The following is a 19391-nucleotide window of genomic DNA, read 5'->3' on the forward strand; positions in this document are numbered from 1 at the left end:
TCCAGATCCCAATGCAGACTACAATACCCAGCAGCCCATTCTTCACCCAGTCAATGACATGACCAATCGGAGGCGTCTAATCAGATCTGTTTCGCCAGAGTATTGAACCCACCTGTATGTCCCGATTTATAATGTATATAAGAAGGTTTCGGACTCACAGTCTTTGCGAAGTATTGCCGACAGTTCATCTCTAAGCATACCGAGAGTTCTTTTTGGATAGCCTTTCTGTGAATCGTACCCTGTTTTCAGATTTCTGGTTTTTGTCTTTTTACCTAGCCCTTTTGGATTTGTGGCCTGGTTCTTTGTATCTTTGTTCTTTTGGTTTCGGACTTGGACTGGCTATTTCTCTACGTCTTGGATTGCCCCTTTTGTTCCCTGGATTATTCCCCTATCCCTGTGCCGTTAATAAATCCCCTCCTTTTTTCATATCCGCAAGCGTCTAGTTTTGCCAGACTACTGACAGAGTGTGTGTGGGTGTGTGTATGTGTGTGTGTGTCTGCAAAGTCTTGAACAGAGGTGTGAAGAATTTGTCCTTAACATGTCATGCGTGTGTTTTCCGTGCACTCAAAAACACACTTGCAGAGAAAGCACCTAGAGTCGTTGACACCAGCAGAAGTGGGGTGTAATCTTCTAAGGCTTTTACTCACAGCTATTTTTCACAAGCCTTAATGCCGTGCCTCTACTGTCCCAGTTCCCCCGGTGTGATGCTACAGCAGTACTCATCAATGCTCTTAGTCACCTGGAACGAATTGGCATGAAAGTCGACCCTCCACCACAACCACAGCCCCCAACCACCCCCAGCTAGAGGCTCAAGAAGTTATCGATCAATATCCTGTGGAAATCCATCACTCCCAGTTTTTCAAGGGGAATGATTTGTTATGCATGTGGAAGATGGGGCAGATCTACTCATGAACACATAATGAGCGCATTACGTGCCTCCGTGACCTTGGCTACTGAGTTTGTCTAATTTATTTCTACCTAATCTGAAACAATATTAAACAGTCCACTCAGATCAATGGGCATACTGTGTGTCATCGAATATGCATTTGTTATAATGCATAAATGCTTAATGGAAGTAAATAGTCAGTACCTACATTAAAAACTGCTGGGCTGTTTGGACTGGGCTTTAGTGCAGCATGTATTTTGTTAGGCATAGTTTTCTGTATTGATAGTGGGAATATAATAATAATAATAATAATAATAATAACCCTCAAACAATGGTCTATGTTTTTGAAAAACTATTCCTACCTTAAATATGGTTAAATAATCCACATTTATTTTCAGAATGGAAAGAAAGAAGAAAATCAGAAGTTCTATCTGTAGACATTCACAGAATTACCATTCCGCATCAGTACCAACCCAAAATCAGAGGACGACATTCTGCTGAGGAAACAACTCAAACAAACATAAATAGTCTCTCACTCATTCACACCCACACACACACCAACCCCACCCCCCCCCCCAACACACCCACACCCACATGTGCTTATTACAGAAGAAAAAAAAGACACAACTGGACTAACCAAGCACACAAACTTGCACAAATCAACTAGCCTTTTTACAGCTTTGATCTAAATAAAGTCTGAGAAGAGCTGCATGGCATTCTGGGAGGAATTGCTGTGCTCATCTCCACTCTCTGTGCATACTGTTTATGTGGAGAACGTTCACACATTTCCAGAATTATTCGAGAGTTTGCACAGACAGCTTACAGGAGCTTGTAAGAGCTGTCTGCTAACTGTCACTGTAGGGGGGCCAGTGTTCCAAAAGGCTTTGGCAGTTATTGGGTTAAAAAGTCATCCAAAACTAAGAAAGCAATGAGATTACAATAATTTAATCCTTTGGAGTTCATACATTTTCCAATATGTAATGGAATCATTTGTATGGAATACATTTTTGATGTAACCCTCCCAAACCTAGGAATGAATCACATTTCTGCAGACCTCTTTACAAATACAGACATTTTTTACCCTCATTTTGTGTCATTTTTGTGTATGTTGAACACACTAAATATTTACCTAGTTCTCTCTCTCTCTCAAATATATATATATATATATATATATATATATATATATATAAAATCAAAAAACCCAAATGTTGCTTCATCCTCTGATGTGTCATGGTGCGCCAGGCACTCTGCAGGAGGGACACGCCCACGCCCACGGCCACTCACACACACGTCACGGTCCCAATCACCCACTTATTAGATACTAAACACACCTATTCGCTGTTTACCTTCGTTTGTTCCCCCCACTGTGGAGAGTAACGCTTCTCACGACATTTTCTCGCCTCTCGTTCGCTCCTCGACACGATGCTGTTGCTATAAATCCAACAGCACAGCCTTCATGGGCAGTAAGAATGATTTAGTGTGTGTGCATTGGCAAAGTCTGGTAGTACAAAACACTCGAATGGAAAAAAAACATGATCTTCCTTAAGCTTCTGTAACGTGGGAGAGGGAGATGTGATGCAGTAGTGATTTTTTAAAAAATTCCTGCTTGGGGGGGAATCATGACGGGGAGAAAGGAACTGAGAGCATCTTTACTGACAATCTAATTAGGACCAAGCGTGTAGCGGTGTCCAGTTTAATATTCTCTCTTGATTAACATCGCCAGTGGATTCTGTTCATAGTTGTAGAATGACCATCATTTATTTATGAGGTTATAATGAACACGCTGCAAAATCAAGGCGAAAGCAGGATATTACGCTTCTGTGCATGGTGATTAGATTTTATTTCAAATTTCAGCTTCTTTTAAAACATCTTTTGCTTCTGCAACATCAAAGTGTAATGCCAGGTGTTAGAATTTTATTGTGTTATAGGGGCTTTCATCTGACTGTAATTAGCGCAAAAAACCCCACGCAACATGTTTGGGTCAGTCGGTTGCTTGAATTAAAAGAGTCATGCAAAAAGGATCTATTCACAATGAATACTGGGGTTACCGAGTAATTCAGCAATGTCATCAAACTAACTTAACATCACCCCCCCCCCCCCCCCCCCCGTGACCTTAGGTAACCCTGCAGGTGGGTTTTAAGATGATTCTGGTGACGGACATGAGCTTTAAAGGTTTTTAGAACATTAATTATTTTATTTTCCGTTTTTCGCCTAATGCGATATCTTTTCATGGGGTCCAGTATCCCTGGCGGCCTTCTGGCCTTCACCCTGCATAATGTCCACGAAAACGATTCCAAAAATATTCTGCGATTCTGTAAATTAGCAGCCTGGCAAGCCTGAAAAGAAATCACAAGAATAATGTGTCAAGGTTATACTGGAACAGCTCTGAAGCAATTTTTTTTTTCTTCTCAGAGTCCGAAATGACAGTTAACTAATCAAATGACATTTTCGATGTAATTACTACTGGTTTGAAATGATGCGTTAATGGCCATGGGCGCATGGATAAGAGAACGCGTTATTTAGGAGCGAAGGCGTGCCAGAGGTCATTAGGGCGGCCAAAATTGATTCTGCACAAACTAAACCGGTGTTTCTTGTTGACGAGGTCTCGTTCAGTTCCACCAGGGGTCCCCGACTCCTTCGCATGAGTGATCTTTCTTTCTGAGGCGCTGTAAAGGTCGTGCCGCGCTCCTCCGACTGCGCCTCTTTTTGTTCGTTTGCGCCGAATATAATTCCTGTCGTTCCTATTCGCGTCATTAAAAATTCAAATTGGGTCTGCTCTTCTAATCAGTCATCGGCGTGCGAAAAAAAGAGACTAAAAGAGGATTATGTTTTATATTTTTGTCTAGGATTTAATTTCCTGCCTTTTCATATTTTATCAAAGATGTCGCCAGTTTCCAAAATCTCTCTACCCCCCCGCCGTACCATCTATCACGCTATCTGACTTTAATATTCTTAACGGCGGATCGGACCTCATCCATCACGGCGCCCGAGCCTGAGTCTTCGCTGATACAGGACCAGTTACTTTCTTACCTGAATCAAAATGTTATCCACTGGAAGAGTGACGCAGCAGGAGTCTCAGATCAGCATAAGGTTACACCTACCTTGGAAATAATTGGTTTGAGTAAGAGAAGTCGTTGCACCACGTGTTAAATTTCACAATTAAAAGTAGTTAAACGCCTGTGGCCTTAAAGAGCAAAAATATACCTGTTGCTTGCACACATGTGTATGTACATACACACACACACACCGAGGCCAAGACAGGCCCATAGGGAACTCCTGTGAGCAGAGACATCAATATATAAGCACACAGAGACCCACCATCCATTCCCAGCATACTGACATTTTTAGAGTCGCTCTATTCAGGGCATGGCTTCCCAGAAGCGCTGCAGGGCTGACATCATTTTACCTATTAGAATGTGTCTTAAAAGGGAAACGGCAATCCTTATGTTGTGATACTGCTGGGAGCACTCAGCCCAGATAACGGTGATTGCGACCCGTGTAATCGGACAAGATGTCTTTCAAGAGAATGTCTCCAGATCTCGTGGCAAGCCTCACATGTTCGTCTCTCTCCGGTTGTTTGTCAATAAGCAGGAAAAAGGATAAACAGACTTCAAGAAGTGTTTCATTTGTCTATTTTGCCAGCCTGAAGGGATGACGTGCGATATCAACCCTTGTTCAAACCGGATTAAAAACGTATGTTACAAACGGCCCTAGTTGTGCAGACATTGTTGTGCACATTTAGGTTTTAAGTCCTCATATTTTGTGCATCTTTCTCATTCATTTACTTGCGACAGATAAAGACACAAAATATCTCTAATATTTGTCTAGAAACATGTTTTCTTTCCCAAAACCTACCACACAAGATTCTTCTGCCTCTTTTCACAATTTTATTCTTATTTTATGTGGTCTATATTGAAACTGACCCCAAAGCTTCTGCCTCCAGTGCCTGTATAGAGGAGCAGTCACTGTAGCAGAGCAAAGCAACAGCTTTGGATGATAGCCAGGAGCAACAGAGACTACCCGGTCATGACCCAGCCCTGAGGAGCAGGTAGGATGTGGGAAGACACACACACACACACACACACACACACACACACACACACACACACACACACACACACACACACACACACACACACACACACGCAGTTGTGAAGGCTGATGAATACGAATTCATTCTAAGCTTGTTCCCCGGAGACATTTCTCCCACTGCACCTTCAACCCAAAAACTGTCCTCAGAAGGCTTGCTGTGCAGAGCCAAGATGCTGTATACCCTAATTGAGCATTTCTCGAGCCCTCCCCGGATACTCATGGCCCTGCTTCTAACACATAATCCAACCAATTCCGAAGAACTTTATGAGCTGGAGTGCAGGGAAAACTTGAAACTGTGTAGGGCAGTGAGCCACCATGCTGGCGCTACCCTATCCAACTTCTCTAATGTAATGATAAATATTTCATAGACTAGAAATCTATGTATTCATGTGTTTTTCGTTTTTATTGAACGTGTTCGGTTATTTTGTTGAGTCAACGAGCTACCATAGGCCTTTTTGTCATAGCACAAAAAAGGGCTCTCAAGTAGGTACTAAACATACAGTACATTACTGACAGATGCTGTTATTGGCCTTGGGTCTATATGATAAATAAATTCTGACATCAAGATGTACCATTCCATAACACAGTTATCATGTCAGATATTTATAAAGGTGTTCCCTTAGTTGGGTGACACTCTCACACAACTTATGAAGCCATTAGCGATTGTAGTGGGGTAGGAGCTGGGATTTACAACCCAAGAGCTGTGGCTTGCTGAGTCCAGTGTGAAGCGTGACTGAGGTGGGACTGGTTCCTGCCTTAAATCCTGTGACAAACTGTTCTCCTGAAATCCACAAATGACGGATCGTCGAGCAGCCAGGAGACCAGCTGATCAATACAAACTGCGTTTGCCACTGTTGCCTTGTCGACCAGAATAATAGATTCTCGTAAATAATCTGTCATTTTGGCCAGAGGTGATGTCTGGCCTGGGGTGATCAGACTAGATCGCAACCTGAGTGCTGCACACGAGCTTTCAAGCAAGATTTTGTAAACATCTGAAAATCTGACATCCTGGAGGTCCTACAAGTCTTCATCTGATGTGCCTCTAATCCACAGTCTTCAAATTACTGCATGCTTCCATCAGACAATGTGCCTCTAATCCGCCATCCTTTGAGGTACCGCGCGTCTCCATCCGTCAATGTGCCTCTAATTCACCATCCTCGAGATACCATACGTCTCCACGTTCCGTCTGCTTATTCCCCTGCAGTTTTGCATTCGGTGCTGCAGAATTTAAAAAAATGAATGCACATATTTGTGGCAGACTAAATAAATCATCACGACACAAACAAATGGCAGGTCTGCACATGCATCATCATCAAAATAATGAACTCTGTCCAAACGCAGTCCTTTCACTCTCTGATTCAATTGTTTTCTCTCAATCATAAAACCCATCTGCGAAACCATCATGTTAAGGGGGATCAATCCAAAATTCATTAGACAAATAATTTTACAGCCTTGTTCTCATATGCAAGTGTGTGCCTGGTCCTGAGACAATTATGGGAGAAGATCTCATTAAGCAGTTTGTGTGCATGTGTATGGACTGTGACGCTTGCATATGAGCCTGCTTAATTACCTCCACAATGTGGCTCTCGTCATCCAGACCCGGGCCCTCTCATTAGTTCCGGATCCGAGTTCCTAATTACGCCCACACATCCGTGTGCACATCACGACAATTAACCACGAACACGCTGACGCTTGGCGGCGTGTCGGGCGAGGCTGTGGAGCCCTGGGGTGTACGTTGGCACCCGTGGAGAACTTTTTTCTGAGGTCGTGCTCTGAGGTATGGGGGCGGTGCCCAGGACCTGCAGGTCTCAGCAGACTGATCCCAGCAAGGGGATTCATCAGGGCAGACAGGCACGGAATAGAGCCCCCCCTTCCATTGCTGGGAGCTATAAATCTGACCCTGTCGACATGCCAATGTCCCCACCCTCATGCACCTGGTAGCATGTACTCCTCGCTCTGCATATCAGGGAATGCAGGGGAGGATGTTTCCATTCCGTGTGCGGGCAGCCAGAGCAGTGATGGACCCGAGCCTTGCAGACACCTGTATGTGTGCTGTTATTTTAGTGTTTTACTTCTGCTAATGAGGTGTGCTTCTATCTCCCTTGGGATGCTCACCATGACTAAGGAAAGGCAAACATTGGTAACGCGGGTAGCATTGACAGGTATGTTTTTAGCTCCACATAACTGAAGCTTTATTAGATTGGGGGGGGGGGGGGGAGCAGTTACGGTACAACTTGGTCTTCACTCAGGTCAGAATCTTAGGGCAGGCGTCGAGGGGCAAGTCCCACATTTTGGCAAATAAGCCCACGTTTCACTGGATTTCCCATAAACTCACCACTTTCAAAGGGAAATTCTTCCCAGCGCAATTCCGAGAAGCCAGGCAAAGCTGTGGCAGGAGTGCAGCTCAGCAAAGTGGAATTTCTCATAAATGTTTTTTTTTTAAATAAAAACCGAATGATGGTGAAGTGGGAAAATGTGAATAAAGTCTGCTCCTGCACATATATGAACAGCACATTTAAACTGGGATTCTGATGTTTTTAATGCACTTTGATTACTTATTCTATAATTGTGGTGTTGTGCTGTGTAAAAGCCGCTTTTCTAAATTGACGTTTTGCAGTGCTCCACATAACGTTTTATTTCTAATTAGAAGGGTGTGCAAGTTCACATGGCTATCATAAACTGTAGGGAACCACATGCAGTTACTGCATGACCAAGTGAAACAAGACTCTCTGCCCAAATCTGGGTACATTTTAAATATGATTAGAAGTTTGACATAAGGTTTCTTATGTCTTGGCATATCCAGTATGAGTTCAAGAATGTTTTTAATTTCAGACAGGGTTGGTGACTTTATACAGATGTCAACTATTTGAAATGTCTTTAAAGAGATAGTTTGGGCAAAAAAATAGTATCGTGGCCACTTTGGATGCAAAAGCCGGCAGATCTGGCTGAACCATTAGACTTCTCAGTGGGTATAAATGGCACCGATTTACCATTTATTTGAGTCCCTACTGAGTAGCGGAACCAAACACACAGGCGGAGTTTCTCAGTCACTATTTCAGGCCGGCAGGGAGCGAACAATCGAGACAATTGGCCGAGAGCCATGTGTACATCCAGACGCGCGACGTTACTATCAATCCAATGACAGAACAGGTCGGCGGGCGGCACCTGTGTTCAGGATGGCCAGTCAAGTCCCATAGTCCAGACAGGCTTCTGGGGAGAGCTCCACACAACACCAGCTCGTGGTTAGGGCCGGGCTGGGCCGGGCGGCTAGGAAGCCCCGATAACGTGGCCCCAGCCAGAGCTGTGTGTGTGTGTGTGCTGCTGCTTCCCTCCTTTCTAAGCCCCGAGTGTGTGTGTGTGTGTGAGAGAGAGAGACAGAGAGGTGGGGGGGGGGGGTGCGTGTGTTAGAAGTTCTCAGAGGATCTGCTCTGTACTAGAGGCTGAGATGTCCAGTAGTCTCCAGGCTGCATGGGAATTGAACTCCTCTTGGTCCCGGCACAAAGCCCACACGTACATCATCCTGAGGACCTTCTCCTGAGGACCAGAACACAGACAACCGTGTAATAATGAACCTTTGCGGTACTTCCGTAAATGCGCGTCCTGTATAAATGCCCAAGTCATCTTCCTATCTCAAAGAAATTTAATAAGAGCACTAAAAGTTGCAAAACTCTGAAATGTGTAGCTCTTGGTCGGTGCCCTGAGCTATTAAAAGAGGCTCTGGATTAAAAAGCAGCGCTCCCTCCCCCTTAGGGTCCGTCAGACTGCTGTAACGTCAGATTTATAACACATGCGTGCTTCTAGCCAAAGCAGGTCTGCGCCACCTCAATAGCTTCAGCTCACACGAGGCACAAACTTCACAGAATGTACAGCACTAGGATTCTTGGTGGATCCCAGAATTCGGTCCTGCACTCACCGGGTCGCCCTCCACTACTTCACCCTTTGGGTTCCGGATGACCATCACCAGCTGGGCTTGGAAGGTGATGATGAGAACAGGGCCCTGTTCCATCATCTTCCCCATGGCCAGCTGCGCAAACACAACGAGGGCAAGGTTATCGAGCCACGCACTGGATATGACATCTTGAGAATTTGTTGAGAAGAGAGCTATTTACACAAAGTGATTTACTTTGTAAACCACCAGTGATTTGTTTGTGACATTAAGCTACAAATACTGCAAAAGCATTGCTGTAATAATGATATAGAACATCTGGTGTTGCTGAAAGTGCATCGCTGGCAACTTCTAAACCGTTTCTAGTCAAACTCACATCTATGTTGTCAATGTCAAGAATCTTTGAGTGGAACTGTAGTCCCATTGCTTTGGCTTGCTGGATTGGATGTGCCAGTTGACTGTAGGTCTACGAAACCAAAAGGAAAAAAGTACAGGTCACCTTCTTATCCACACCACCGTTCAGAACAACATGGTTCGGCGTACTGGTAGCGAGGAACGGTAGGGTCACGTACAGCTTCATAGCACCAGTCCTTCAGAACTTCAAGCTCGCCTTGAATCATGGCCTACGGCACAGAGAAGAGCAGAAGGGTAGGTGCAGGTTTAGCACAGCACTTGGTATCACTTTGCTGCAGTAAAAAAGGTCCGGATCACTCACTTCTAAGATGTTGGGGATGATGTCTCTCTCGCACTGCTTGAGGAAAGAGTCCTTATCAAAACTGGGGTCCACCTTCAGGATCTCGGTGAGGACTTCAGACATCTCCGTCTTGGAAAACAACCCACCTGAGCAGGGATGCGGTTTTACTTTCATGTTTCTAAAACAGCCCTGTTGTCTTTTTATACACATTTCCATAAACGTCTGGCCACGATTTCACGACTGCTACACTGCCTGGCTGGAGACCAACGCTGATGGAAACTGCCCTCCCATTGGCCCAAGGGGAACTTGTTTTAAAACTCTTCAAGCGAATCAAATAACTGCAGAGATGAGGCATGATTTATCAGCGTTCCCTGTCTGTCTGGCCACTAAATTCCACAGTGAAAGTGTACTGAATCCAAATGTCCGCACTGCACTCTGATGGCTGGGTTTATTGCTACTAGTCTCCTTACAGTAGACTACAGAGTCAGTTGCCTCCCCAAGGTCTTTAACCAGAGAGGGCAATTCTCAGCAAGAATTCAAACTTGAATGGCTTCCCACTACCCTATTCTTTTACTTAGACAACACAGGTGCACAGTTACAGACCATAAAAGGAATTTACATGGAAAGGTAAAGTGATCAATCGCTTTAAAAGCCTTACAGACTTGTGTTTACTAAGTGTTTCAGAAGAACAGTGCCGATCTGTTGACCCAAGGTCAGCTCTTCCGGATGGTATTAATAAAGACTGATTACGGGGCCGTAAAAGACAGATGCTGTTTCCAGATCACCGTTAGCCTTTTGAAACATTGGAGCCACTTTACCGATGAGGTCCGTCATCTTGTCCGTGACGGCGCGGGACGCTCTGATGAAGGCGTTGTCACTCTCGTCATACTTCATCTTCATTTCGAAGAACCCTGCAAACGGCAGAGGAAAAGGTCATTTCACAGAGGAGGTTGGTCTACTTTCCCAAACTTTCCTGTGTAAAGCCCCGTGACTGGTCTACACAATTACAGCAGCAACAAGGGAAAATAAAAAGCAGAGAGCAGAAAAATAACCTTGTTAAATGGAAAGGTCACCAATTAAACCCGCCCACCCACAAGTTTCACATCCTCGGCCCAAGCGCATGTAATCTACAGGGGGAAGTTTACTGCACTTTTTCTTGCTTTTTCGCCCCCTAGTTCCTCTACATTATGATTATGATTATTTTCCCTTATAATGAGAGTGTACAGGGTTAACCAGAGATCAGGCCAACATTATCAGGCTGATTAAAATGTATTAACCTCTGCCATAAGATCTGCCAAAGTCCCAGTGTATGGCTCAGATTCTGCCAATACTTAGTTGAGACAATATACTTTGTCCCCATCAAAATTAATCCTACTCACAGCCGAGCCACCGGACACGCCTCGAAAATGTCAGAGCCGGCAGCTTCAGCTTCAGACGCTGCAGCTGTCTTCCAGCTCTTAGCGCAGCCAATGGGATGCTAGCGTACGTTACAGAGTGCTCCATGATTGGACATAATTGGGATTAAGACTAATGACCCAAAGCTAGGCCCTGTTCGAAGGCTGGCATTTATCCAACAAGCCTCCTCTGACAAAGGCGATCTGTCTCCTCTAATGTGATTGAGAAGACATGGCTCTTTGAGCCATGTAGCATGGACTTCACTGAGGCTACAGCGCCATCTGCTGATGAAACATCGAATTCAACACGAAGGGCGTTTTTGCTCAAGTACGTCTCCCTGAGTCTAATGTCCTGTGCCCTGCAACTTGCTTCTGCTAATCTGTCGGAAGCGCTAGTTACTGTTACAAATACATGACTGCTCAAGTTTAGTGACTTACAATTAGGACTGAGTACAACATGAGCAATTGAGGGTCTTGCTCAGGGGCCCAACAGTGGCAACTTGGCAGTGGCAACCTTCCAATTAAAGTCAAGTACCCTAACCACTGACCTAGCACTGCCCCTAATGAAATGACTTCTAATTGTGAGTCTCTAAGCTAATTGTGAGTCTCCACCGACCTCATGGATGTGCTCTTAGTCAGAACAGAATCTTGGATTTGAAAAATATTACATTTGGCCTTTAAATAGTTAGTCAACAAACCTATAGCCAGGTTTCTCAACTCCAGCTGTTCACTGTCACTAGCAGAACAGCTGTATCACACAGTTTATTGAAGACGTAGCCAGAGAGTGGGAGACTAAAGGACTTGTGTGACACGCTCCACAGTAACTGCTCTACGTATAGCGCATTTTAGGAAAATATCACAGAAAACACAGACACGCAGCCTTACTGTTAAAAACTACGTTGTTGTCTTTAAATTCCTTCCACTGCTGGTACCACTTTGAGTCCTTGTGAAGAACAACACCCACTGCCTCTCTGAAAACGCAGACAGACAGACAAACAGACAGAGGGTCAAACATTTAATCCAATCACCATTGGACAAAACGTTAAAGCAATAAAACAAATGGCAAGGACACTAGCTAAACGTAGCATCTAAATGCCGTAATACTCCAGAGAGAACACCACCGTGGGGGAACGGCAAGATTACGCTCATACATACTCATTGGCGTCAAAGACCTTGGCGTCGGTCCCTGATGCTTTGGATGAGAAGTCACTTCTCTTCCTTAGTCTAGTCGGGGGTCTGTAAGCCCCACTGTGGCCAATATCGCCGATCTCCTTCTTCACGCTCTGCATACCCTGTGGAGCAAAGATTATGTAAGGTATCTCAGACCAGTGACCTCCTCTGTATTACAGAAGGCAAAAATGGAACCTATGTCAGCTCCCTTTTGTCTGTAAAAATGTATTAGCTAGGGGGTCATTTCCAAACCAGCCTCAAGTGACCCCCAGACAGACCACACCTTTATTCTAGCCTAACTTCCCACACAACTGTAGCATTACCAGCTATTCGGTGCTTACACACACATTTGCTGTCTGCAGCTATTCTCCCTGTCAGGTCTGTTCTTTATTTAAAGAAAGCCCCACAACAGGAAAACGGCAGTAACTGACTAATGCGAGGAGGAACGGTTAGAAGCAGCCGCTTGCAGTACATCTTTATTACAATTCTGCCTGGCACACAGTCCGCCCCTGCTATTAACCCTGGCCAGCAGCCCGAGAAATGGGGTGGCACCAGGCCTACAGCAGGGGCTGGGAGGTTCTTCACGCCGACCTGCGAGATTGCCCGGAAGGCTCCGGTCTTGCCCAGGTTCTCCCTGCTCTTGGAGACATTCTCTGCCGACTGCTTGGCGGTCTTCGCCGCCTCCTCCATCCCCTCTTTTATCCTCTTTCCAATGTCCGTGCGGCTGACCTCTTCCAAGCCCTGCAAGCAAACGCGCCTGAACTTTACTTCCCATCACCTGCACCGCCAAAACGTCCAAAAGGTAGCGGGTCAGAATGCGTAATCATCGCATTCAGACGCAGCCCACATACGTGAAGTGGGAAGTTATGAACGGGCATTATTCAATTCAATAAATGCAAAACATGATTCTTGTGCAGTTAAACACAGACAGGCATACAATTAATTATACGACAGTTACTTCCAACCAAGTACCTTGTTTGTCAAGACTATCTTCAGAATTGCAAATGACATTGCTAAATTACACTCCAACTCAGCACGGTTTCCAAAATGTTCCGGTGCACTCACCTCCTTCACCGTGTCTGATAACGTACCCAACGTCTTCTTCAGGACCTCAGATGTCTTCACTGTTTCAGACTCTATAGTTTTCTAAAGAGAAACATTGCAATACAGATAATATCAACACAGTTTTGCTCAACTTGGTAATAAATTGTTACTTTTCATTTAATAAACAATAAATACACTGTCTATTGAAAAATACTGTCTAGCCTGTATATAGCTACCTAGTGACTTCAGAATGCTTGCAGGATCAATTGACTCTGGTAATCTTATCTGACTTTGGGTATCAGGAACACGTGTTGTGTTTAGGTCAGTTATAATGCTGACTTAAGCAACAGTCTTACATATTTCCTCCTTGCTTGCTTGAGGGCCTCCGATTCCTCCAGCTTTTTGGCTTCCTCGCGGAATTTTTTGATGTTCTCCTTCATCTCTTTGTTCTTGCTCAACTCCTGCTTCACGCTCTCTAAAAACTCCCCCAGGAATCCCCTTCGCCCACTGCCTCCTGATGAATACCGCACCTACAGCAGGTGACACAAAACGAAGGCGTAACGAACACACCGTACCGATCCGGTCTGTAGGCAGATGACCACTCTAAAAAGAAATGACAGTGGATGCGGTTATCTCTCAGAGGCCATGGTGGACAGACAGCCTAAACGATCAGAAGGGTTCATACCTGCGAAGAACTTGTGATTGAGCCACATATCCTGTGTGCGTGAGATCTGTTGTATATGGACAATTTGGGGCGTGAGGCCAACAGCGCTAAACTCTGCCTGACAAAACGCTACACACAGACACACACAGAAACAATATTAAAATGACATACTATGATACACAATTATATACAATTTCTGTACGTTTACAGGAAATTTGAATCATTATACCTATATATACACAACACAAAATATGAAAATGGGAAAATGGCATTTTAAGTTCTGTTTGATGTTGCTTATTTACAAGGTGTTTTAATAACCCAGGTGAAATAACACCTTGAACAGTAACTGAAAGAGCACACCATGTCTACTGCACATGTCTAACGTGAAAGCCCTGTTTATTCCTTATAAAATAAAAAAAGACGGGACCTGTTATTAACCCCAGGCAGCTAGACAGTAGGTGAAATAGCGACATTAACTGTAGGCAGTAGACCTTTATCTGGGTTCATCTTTATCTACGTTAACGTTTCCAGCACTAAAGGCCCTACAGATGCAGTCGAACCACCGGTATGACATGTTAGCCATCAGCGCCCTTCGGTTAAATGTACTGGAACACAACGTTACAGTCAAAGCAAAAAAGAAAGGCACATCTCTCAGCTGCAGCACAGCGATCCGGTAGTTACACACATCACTCGAGATTATCCGAGGAGTACGGTGAAATACGAAATAGCCCACCTGGTAACACTGACACAAGGAGGCCGCCATCTTGGTCGCATTGCCAGTACTAGCTGTTTAACCTTGTGACGTAGGTCGGTGGGCGGAGCTACCACACCCCCTCTTCCAACTATTACAGCATTACAACAAATTCCTACCAATTTCATAACTAATTTTTCCTCTAAATTTACATGATTTCGTCAATAGTTCGTTAAAAAAAACATGAAATACGAATATAGAATGTGTATATTTGCCAATATTTAAGATGCGCTACTACATGTAGCGCACTGTGCAGTGTTGCTGTCGTGCAAAAGAATCGGGCAATGAGAGTCAGCATCCTGGAAAATAGATCTTTATTGAGCACCTTTAAAGATAGTACAGCAAAGTAGTCACCTCAAGAACAACTGAATGCCTCTTATCTCTGTTCTCGGATCTTAAGAGTGGCAGTGAGCGCCAATCATTACATTTTCCCGTGATCAAGTTACACCCCTGCACACACTCTTCCGGACTGTTCGGGAAAAGGTTCCTTTAATTCTCGTTTTCCTACCAACTCACCATCCCTGCACGCGATGTTTCACCTGAACTCTGAGTTGTTGTTTTTTAAAACCAAACGCAGGCCTTTGTCACGATCCATTTAATTTCGCTAGCTATGTACGTAGCGTTTACTTATAATTTATATTAAACCGGCAATGAATGTAGCAAGAGAAATTCCATAAACTTGCCTGGAAAATATAACTGACTCTAATGGGGGGGGAAAGGTACTGAACCAGCCCTTGTTAAGAGGGTAAGATCGTCCTAAATTTGAGAGAGAGAGAAAGTGTTTCCTCTACAATACTCACTCTACCATTTAAAAATGATCTTTCTATTACAATCCTTTTGCAAAACTAATAGGGTGGAAGCTACTAAACCACGCAGCTGGTTTAACCAGTCTGACAATTTAGGATGACTTTGCATTTGGAAGATGTGGAATATTTACCAACATAAGAGCTTTTATTAACAAAACTAAAAGTGCATTTCACTTAAAAACACAGGGCACATACAAAATCTTTTTATTGCTGATTCAATTAATTTTCAAACCCATTCACCATTTTCATCTTGATATAATTAATATTCCAAAAACCCAAATGTGAACATATATAGTGACTTAGAATGACTAGCAGCCATTTGTTTTTTGTCTTATTTACTAAAATGGGATGAACTATGCTGTGTACTGCTACATGTCTTCCTCCCCGGAGGTGTTTCCAGCACCTCCCATAGTCATTTTTGCATCATTCCCAATTATGATGTACTTTGCATTCTCGATGTGAATGTTAGATGATGGCTCACTGGCATATGAGGGAATGGTACATGGCCGCTGGTAGGGCCCTGGACCATGAGGCTGCGCTCCATGAAAATAGCCCTGATCCGAGAAAGGCTGCGGATAGTACGGACCCGGCGAACATCGCTTTTGCCTCAGCAGGTTCATTCTCTCCTGCTCTAACTCCTGGACCTTCCTATGCTCTCGATTCAAATCTCTACAGTGCCTATTCTCCTCACGAAGCCTTTGTTGGTATTCCTGTTGTTTCTTGACATGCAGTTCCTGTCTCCATTTCTCCTTCTGGGTTTGTATCTTTTTTGAGTTCAAGACCTTTTTAGCCATCGTTTCAAAGTTTTTGCTCTTTCTCTCATCCAGACTGATTTTAGTTTTCAGTACCAGCGGCAACTTGTCGTGGGTCAGAGCGTTGGTCTGCGGAAGCAGTGGGATGACGGTGTTGTACTTGTGGACCTTCTCAACGGAGTTCATGAGTGCCGAATCGACATTTGTCTCGTTCAGACGAGTGTTGAAGTTTTGCGTGAGCAGCAGCATACTGAAGGCAGAGTTGTCTATGGCGTCCTGCATGCATCGGAAGACGGAACGGCCGGGCTCGGCGAACTCCTCAGAGAAGGTGGCCCCTGTTGTTGAGGAGATGGCCTCCAACCTTGCCTTGATTCTGACAGCTTCATCTGTGTCTTCTGGGGCATGTAGGATCACAAAGGCATAAAACAGAGCCTCCTCCCCTGTAAGAGTCTTCTCCTTGCTAAATCCATCCATCAGCTCCGTGTTCAGCTCCGGTGACACGGGGTGTGCTCCCACTTTTGCAGTGCTCCTAGGGAATGATGAAAAGCTCTTCTCCAGGCTGTGTTCTTGGCTTGTGCTTTTGGACGTTACGATCTGACAGTTGCCGAACATGTCTAGGCACTGATTGAAATGAGCAGAGGTCGAGTCTGTAGGTTGGTCCCTTTTTTCCAGTGGTTTGGAAGCTGAAGGTTTGTACGAACGTGTTACTGAAGCATTCCTTTCACCCGAATGAGGAGCCAGGGGATTGTGGGGGTTTGTCCATATAACCTGGTTATCTCTGCTCCCTGGAGGAGTCTGTAGCGGCAGTGGTTGTGAGTCTTTGCTGTTACTGCTGTTGGCAGACAAGCTGATCTCAAGGCTGTAGGATGTGCAGGTGGAGCTAGACCGGAGGGAGGATGGGTAGCTCTCGTCTCGCATGGCTGGATCCCCCCGACCTTGAGCTTTTAACGTCTCAGCATTATCAACGCCGGGCAGGTTAGAAGAGGCCATAATCTGATGCCCCCCGACAGCTCTGTCTGCTCTGAAATTACTTTCAGTGCCTCCAGAACCTGAGAGCCTTCCTGGCACATCACAGGAGAGGTTTTTAATTGCAGAGTTTGCACAAATCTGGGCCCCTACTGTCAGTTTGTCTCCTGGCAGCCTGTTCACTTCTGCCATTCTGTTTTTAGTGTGATTAGAATGTTGCCCAGAATGTCACGATCAGGCCACATTATTGGGGGTCTTTTCTTCAGGTTAATGCCAATGACTGGTGATCACCCTGCAACAGAAGCAGACCACTCTCTTACATTTACGTCTCATCACTGCCACTGTCATACCTTCCCACTGGCACGACATCCGATCTCAAAACGATCAACATTAATGAAACTATTACAACAAAATTACGTGGCATACACTGCATGCCTTTTTAAAAAAGTTCTAAGACATTTTAGTTCTGTAAACAAACAGGAAAAGTTCTCTAGATTGCTGACATCAACAGGTCAAAGTCGTTTGCAGAAATGGGTTACGCTAATAATCTATACTTAATCATGTTTAGATATACGTAATCATGTTTAGATTACTGTAAAAAAGTATTAAATGAATAGCCTGTTATGGCCATCATCTGCACTCATCATTCTCTTGTCCTAGAGTAAGCAGGCTACGTTTCGTTTGGGTATTTCGAGAGAAGTAGGCTAGAGGAGGCTTTGGGAAACAGCCAACATGCTCCATGTTCATGACCAGGAAAAGCCAAAGCATAGTATCATAGATTTAAAATGTGCATCATGTAATAAAACGATTATTAAACTCTAGTCAGGCAACTTGAAAATCATTAACCTCAGCACCACAGTGTGAAAACTTATCTGAATTATATTTGATTCATTTTTGGATTTATTTTCTTCACAATTAAACTTGTAGTGCAATTTGAGGTGAGCATGGAAGCAGCAGTATTCTTAGCAGTATTTAAAAAATATGAAAGTTCCTGCCAGAATGTGGAAAACGAAGTCAATACTGGAAGCACCTAGCGCGCGCCCGCGCGCGCACACACACACACACACACAGGAATAAAATAATTCTGTATTTTTTGTCTCTCAGATGGAAATATGCCTCAAACTTATAGAATAGTTAACCGGTGCTGAAATCCACATTTGTCATTATTGTACTGTACATCCATGAAAATGTTTTACGGTGTAGTCAAACTCAGTATTGCGCCACGACCGTCACCCGATACCGAATGTTAGCGGAGAACGTTCTCATCTAATGCACGAACCTGCGAACTAAAATGACAAAACTATGAACATTAACGAAACTATCACGACAAAATGACGACGCGTACACCGCGAAAAACGTACCTTTGAAAACATGCAATGCCTTTTTGTTTTTTTAAAGCTCCGCTGACAAACAGGAAGAGGAAAACAGTCGCGCAGAGCGCGTCGCTTGCGGAAACGGGCCACGCTCGCGACTTCAAGGAATATCTCGAGCCCTTTTAGCCTTCTTTTCTTTACAGGGCGCACTTCACTGCTAAATATCCCCAACAAATAATCGTATGGCATGGAGTGTATTCTTGATAACGACTCCGACAAGCCTATCTGTCCCGTCCCTGTGACCAGTAGGTGGCAACAAATATTTAGCGATCAATAATAGCGCTAAGAAACCAAAAGGCCGAAGCGGACCGAAGGTTACAGACGCATAAAGTTCGGTTAAAGGAGCCACTGCCGTTATGATTTGCAAAATGCAATCAGGTTGCTTTTCTTACGCAGCCTCGCGTTCAGCCCTCACCGAGAAATGTAAATGAAGGCCCTTGGGCTGAACGTGTCACGCCACAGATGAAGACGTTTGCCTCGGCCACTTTACATTTACTGACGGTATCCCGAGCCAAGCGACTGAAGAACTGAATGCACGTGCCACGCACTCTCCCGCCAATCAACTACAAAAGACGCGCGGCGGCTTTGTTAGGCGACAGAATACACATGTGGCTTACAACATGAAAAACGTATAATAACATCTAACATCGATAGCATGAAAAGAGGCGCAAAACACCCCCCCGCCCGTCAACGGATTTGTAAAAGCGGCACGCCCGCACGTGCCGCGAACAGGCGCCACGTTCTCTCGCGGGAAACTCTTTGACGCGAGCGCGTGCTTTTGCGCGAGACCTCGATTTCGCGCGCTGAGGCTAAGCTCCGGTCGGAGGAGTGATTGACGGATCTCCGGACCAATCCTCCGTCGGGATTCGGCGCCCCGCAGCCAATGGGAACGCGATCTGCTCCGTCACGGGCG

General features: G+C 44.7%; 2 protein-coding genes across 3 annotated transcripts; both read right to left on the minus strand.

Annotated features, from left to right (window-relative positions):
- Window positions 1-7783: 7783 nt before the first annotated feature.
- On the minus strand, window positions 7784-14614 carry timm44 (translocase of inner mitochondrial membrane 44 homolog (yeast)). The gene is made up of 13 exons (XM_027032916.3): window positions 14564-14614; window positions 13852-13959; window positions 13523-13696; window positions 13188-13268; window positions 12714-12863; window positions 12108-12244; window positions 11838-11923; window positions 10377-10469; window positions 9580-9704; window positions 9437-9487; window positions 9241-9330; window positions 8892-9002; window positions 7784-8512 (listed from the first exon to the last, which is right to left on the minus strand). The coding sequence occupies exons 1-13, from the start codon at window positions 14591-14593 to the stop codon at window positions 8393-8395; spliced, it is 1356 nt and encodes a 451-aa protein (XP_026888717.2). The 5' UTR covers window positions 14594-14614; the 3' UTR covers window positions 7784-8392.
- A 273-nt stretch (window positions 14615-14887) lies between these two features.
- Window positions 14888-19250, minus strand: ticam1 (TIR domain containing adaptor molecule 1). 2 transcript variants are annotated; one of them, XM_027032904.3, is made up of 2 exons: window positions 18894-19250; window positions 14888-17397 (listed from the first exon to the last, which is right to left on the minus strand). In XM_027032904.3, the coding sequence occupies exon 2, from the start codon at window positions 17295-17297 to the stop codon at window positions 15756-15758; it is 1542 nt and encodes a 513-aa protein (XP_026888705.3). In that variant the 5' UTR covers window positions 17298-17397; window positions 18894-19250; the 3' UTR covers window positions 14888-15755. The 2 variants fall into 2 exon arrangements, with proteins under 2 accessions (XP_026888705.3, XP_026888704.3); XM_027032903.3 differs by having other exon boundaries at window positions 18467-19250.
- Between the last annotated feature and the right edge of the window lie 141 nt (window positions 19251-19391).

The sequence above is a fragment of the Electrophorus electricus genome, chromosome 26 (assembly GCF_041902795.1).
Source record: "Electrophorus electricus isolate QZ-2024a chromosome 26, ASM4190279v1, whole genome shotgun sequence".
Classification (NCBI taxonomy): Eukaryota; Metazoa; Chordata; class Actinopteri; order Gymnotiformes; family Gymnotidae; genus Electrophorus; species Electrophorus electricus.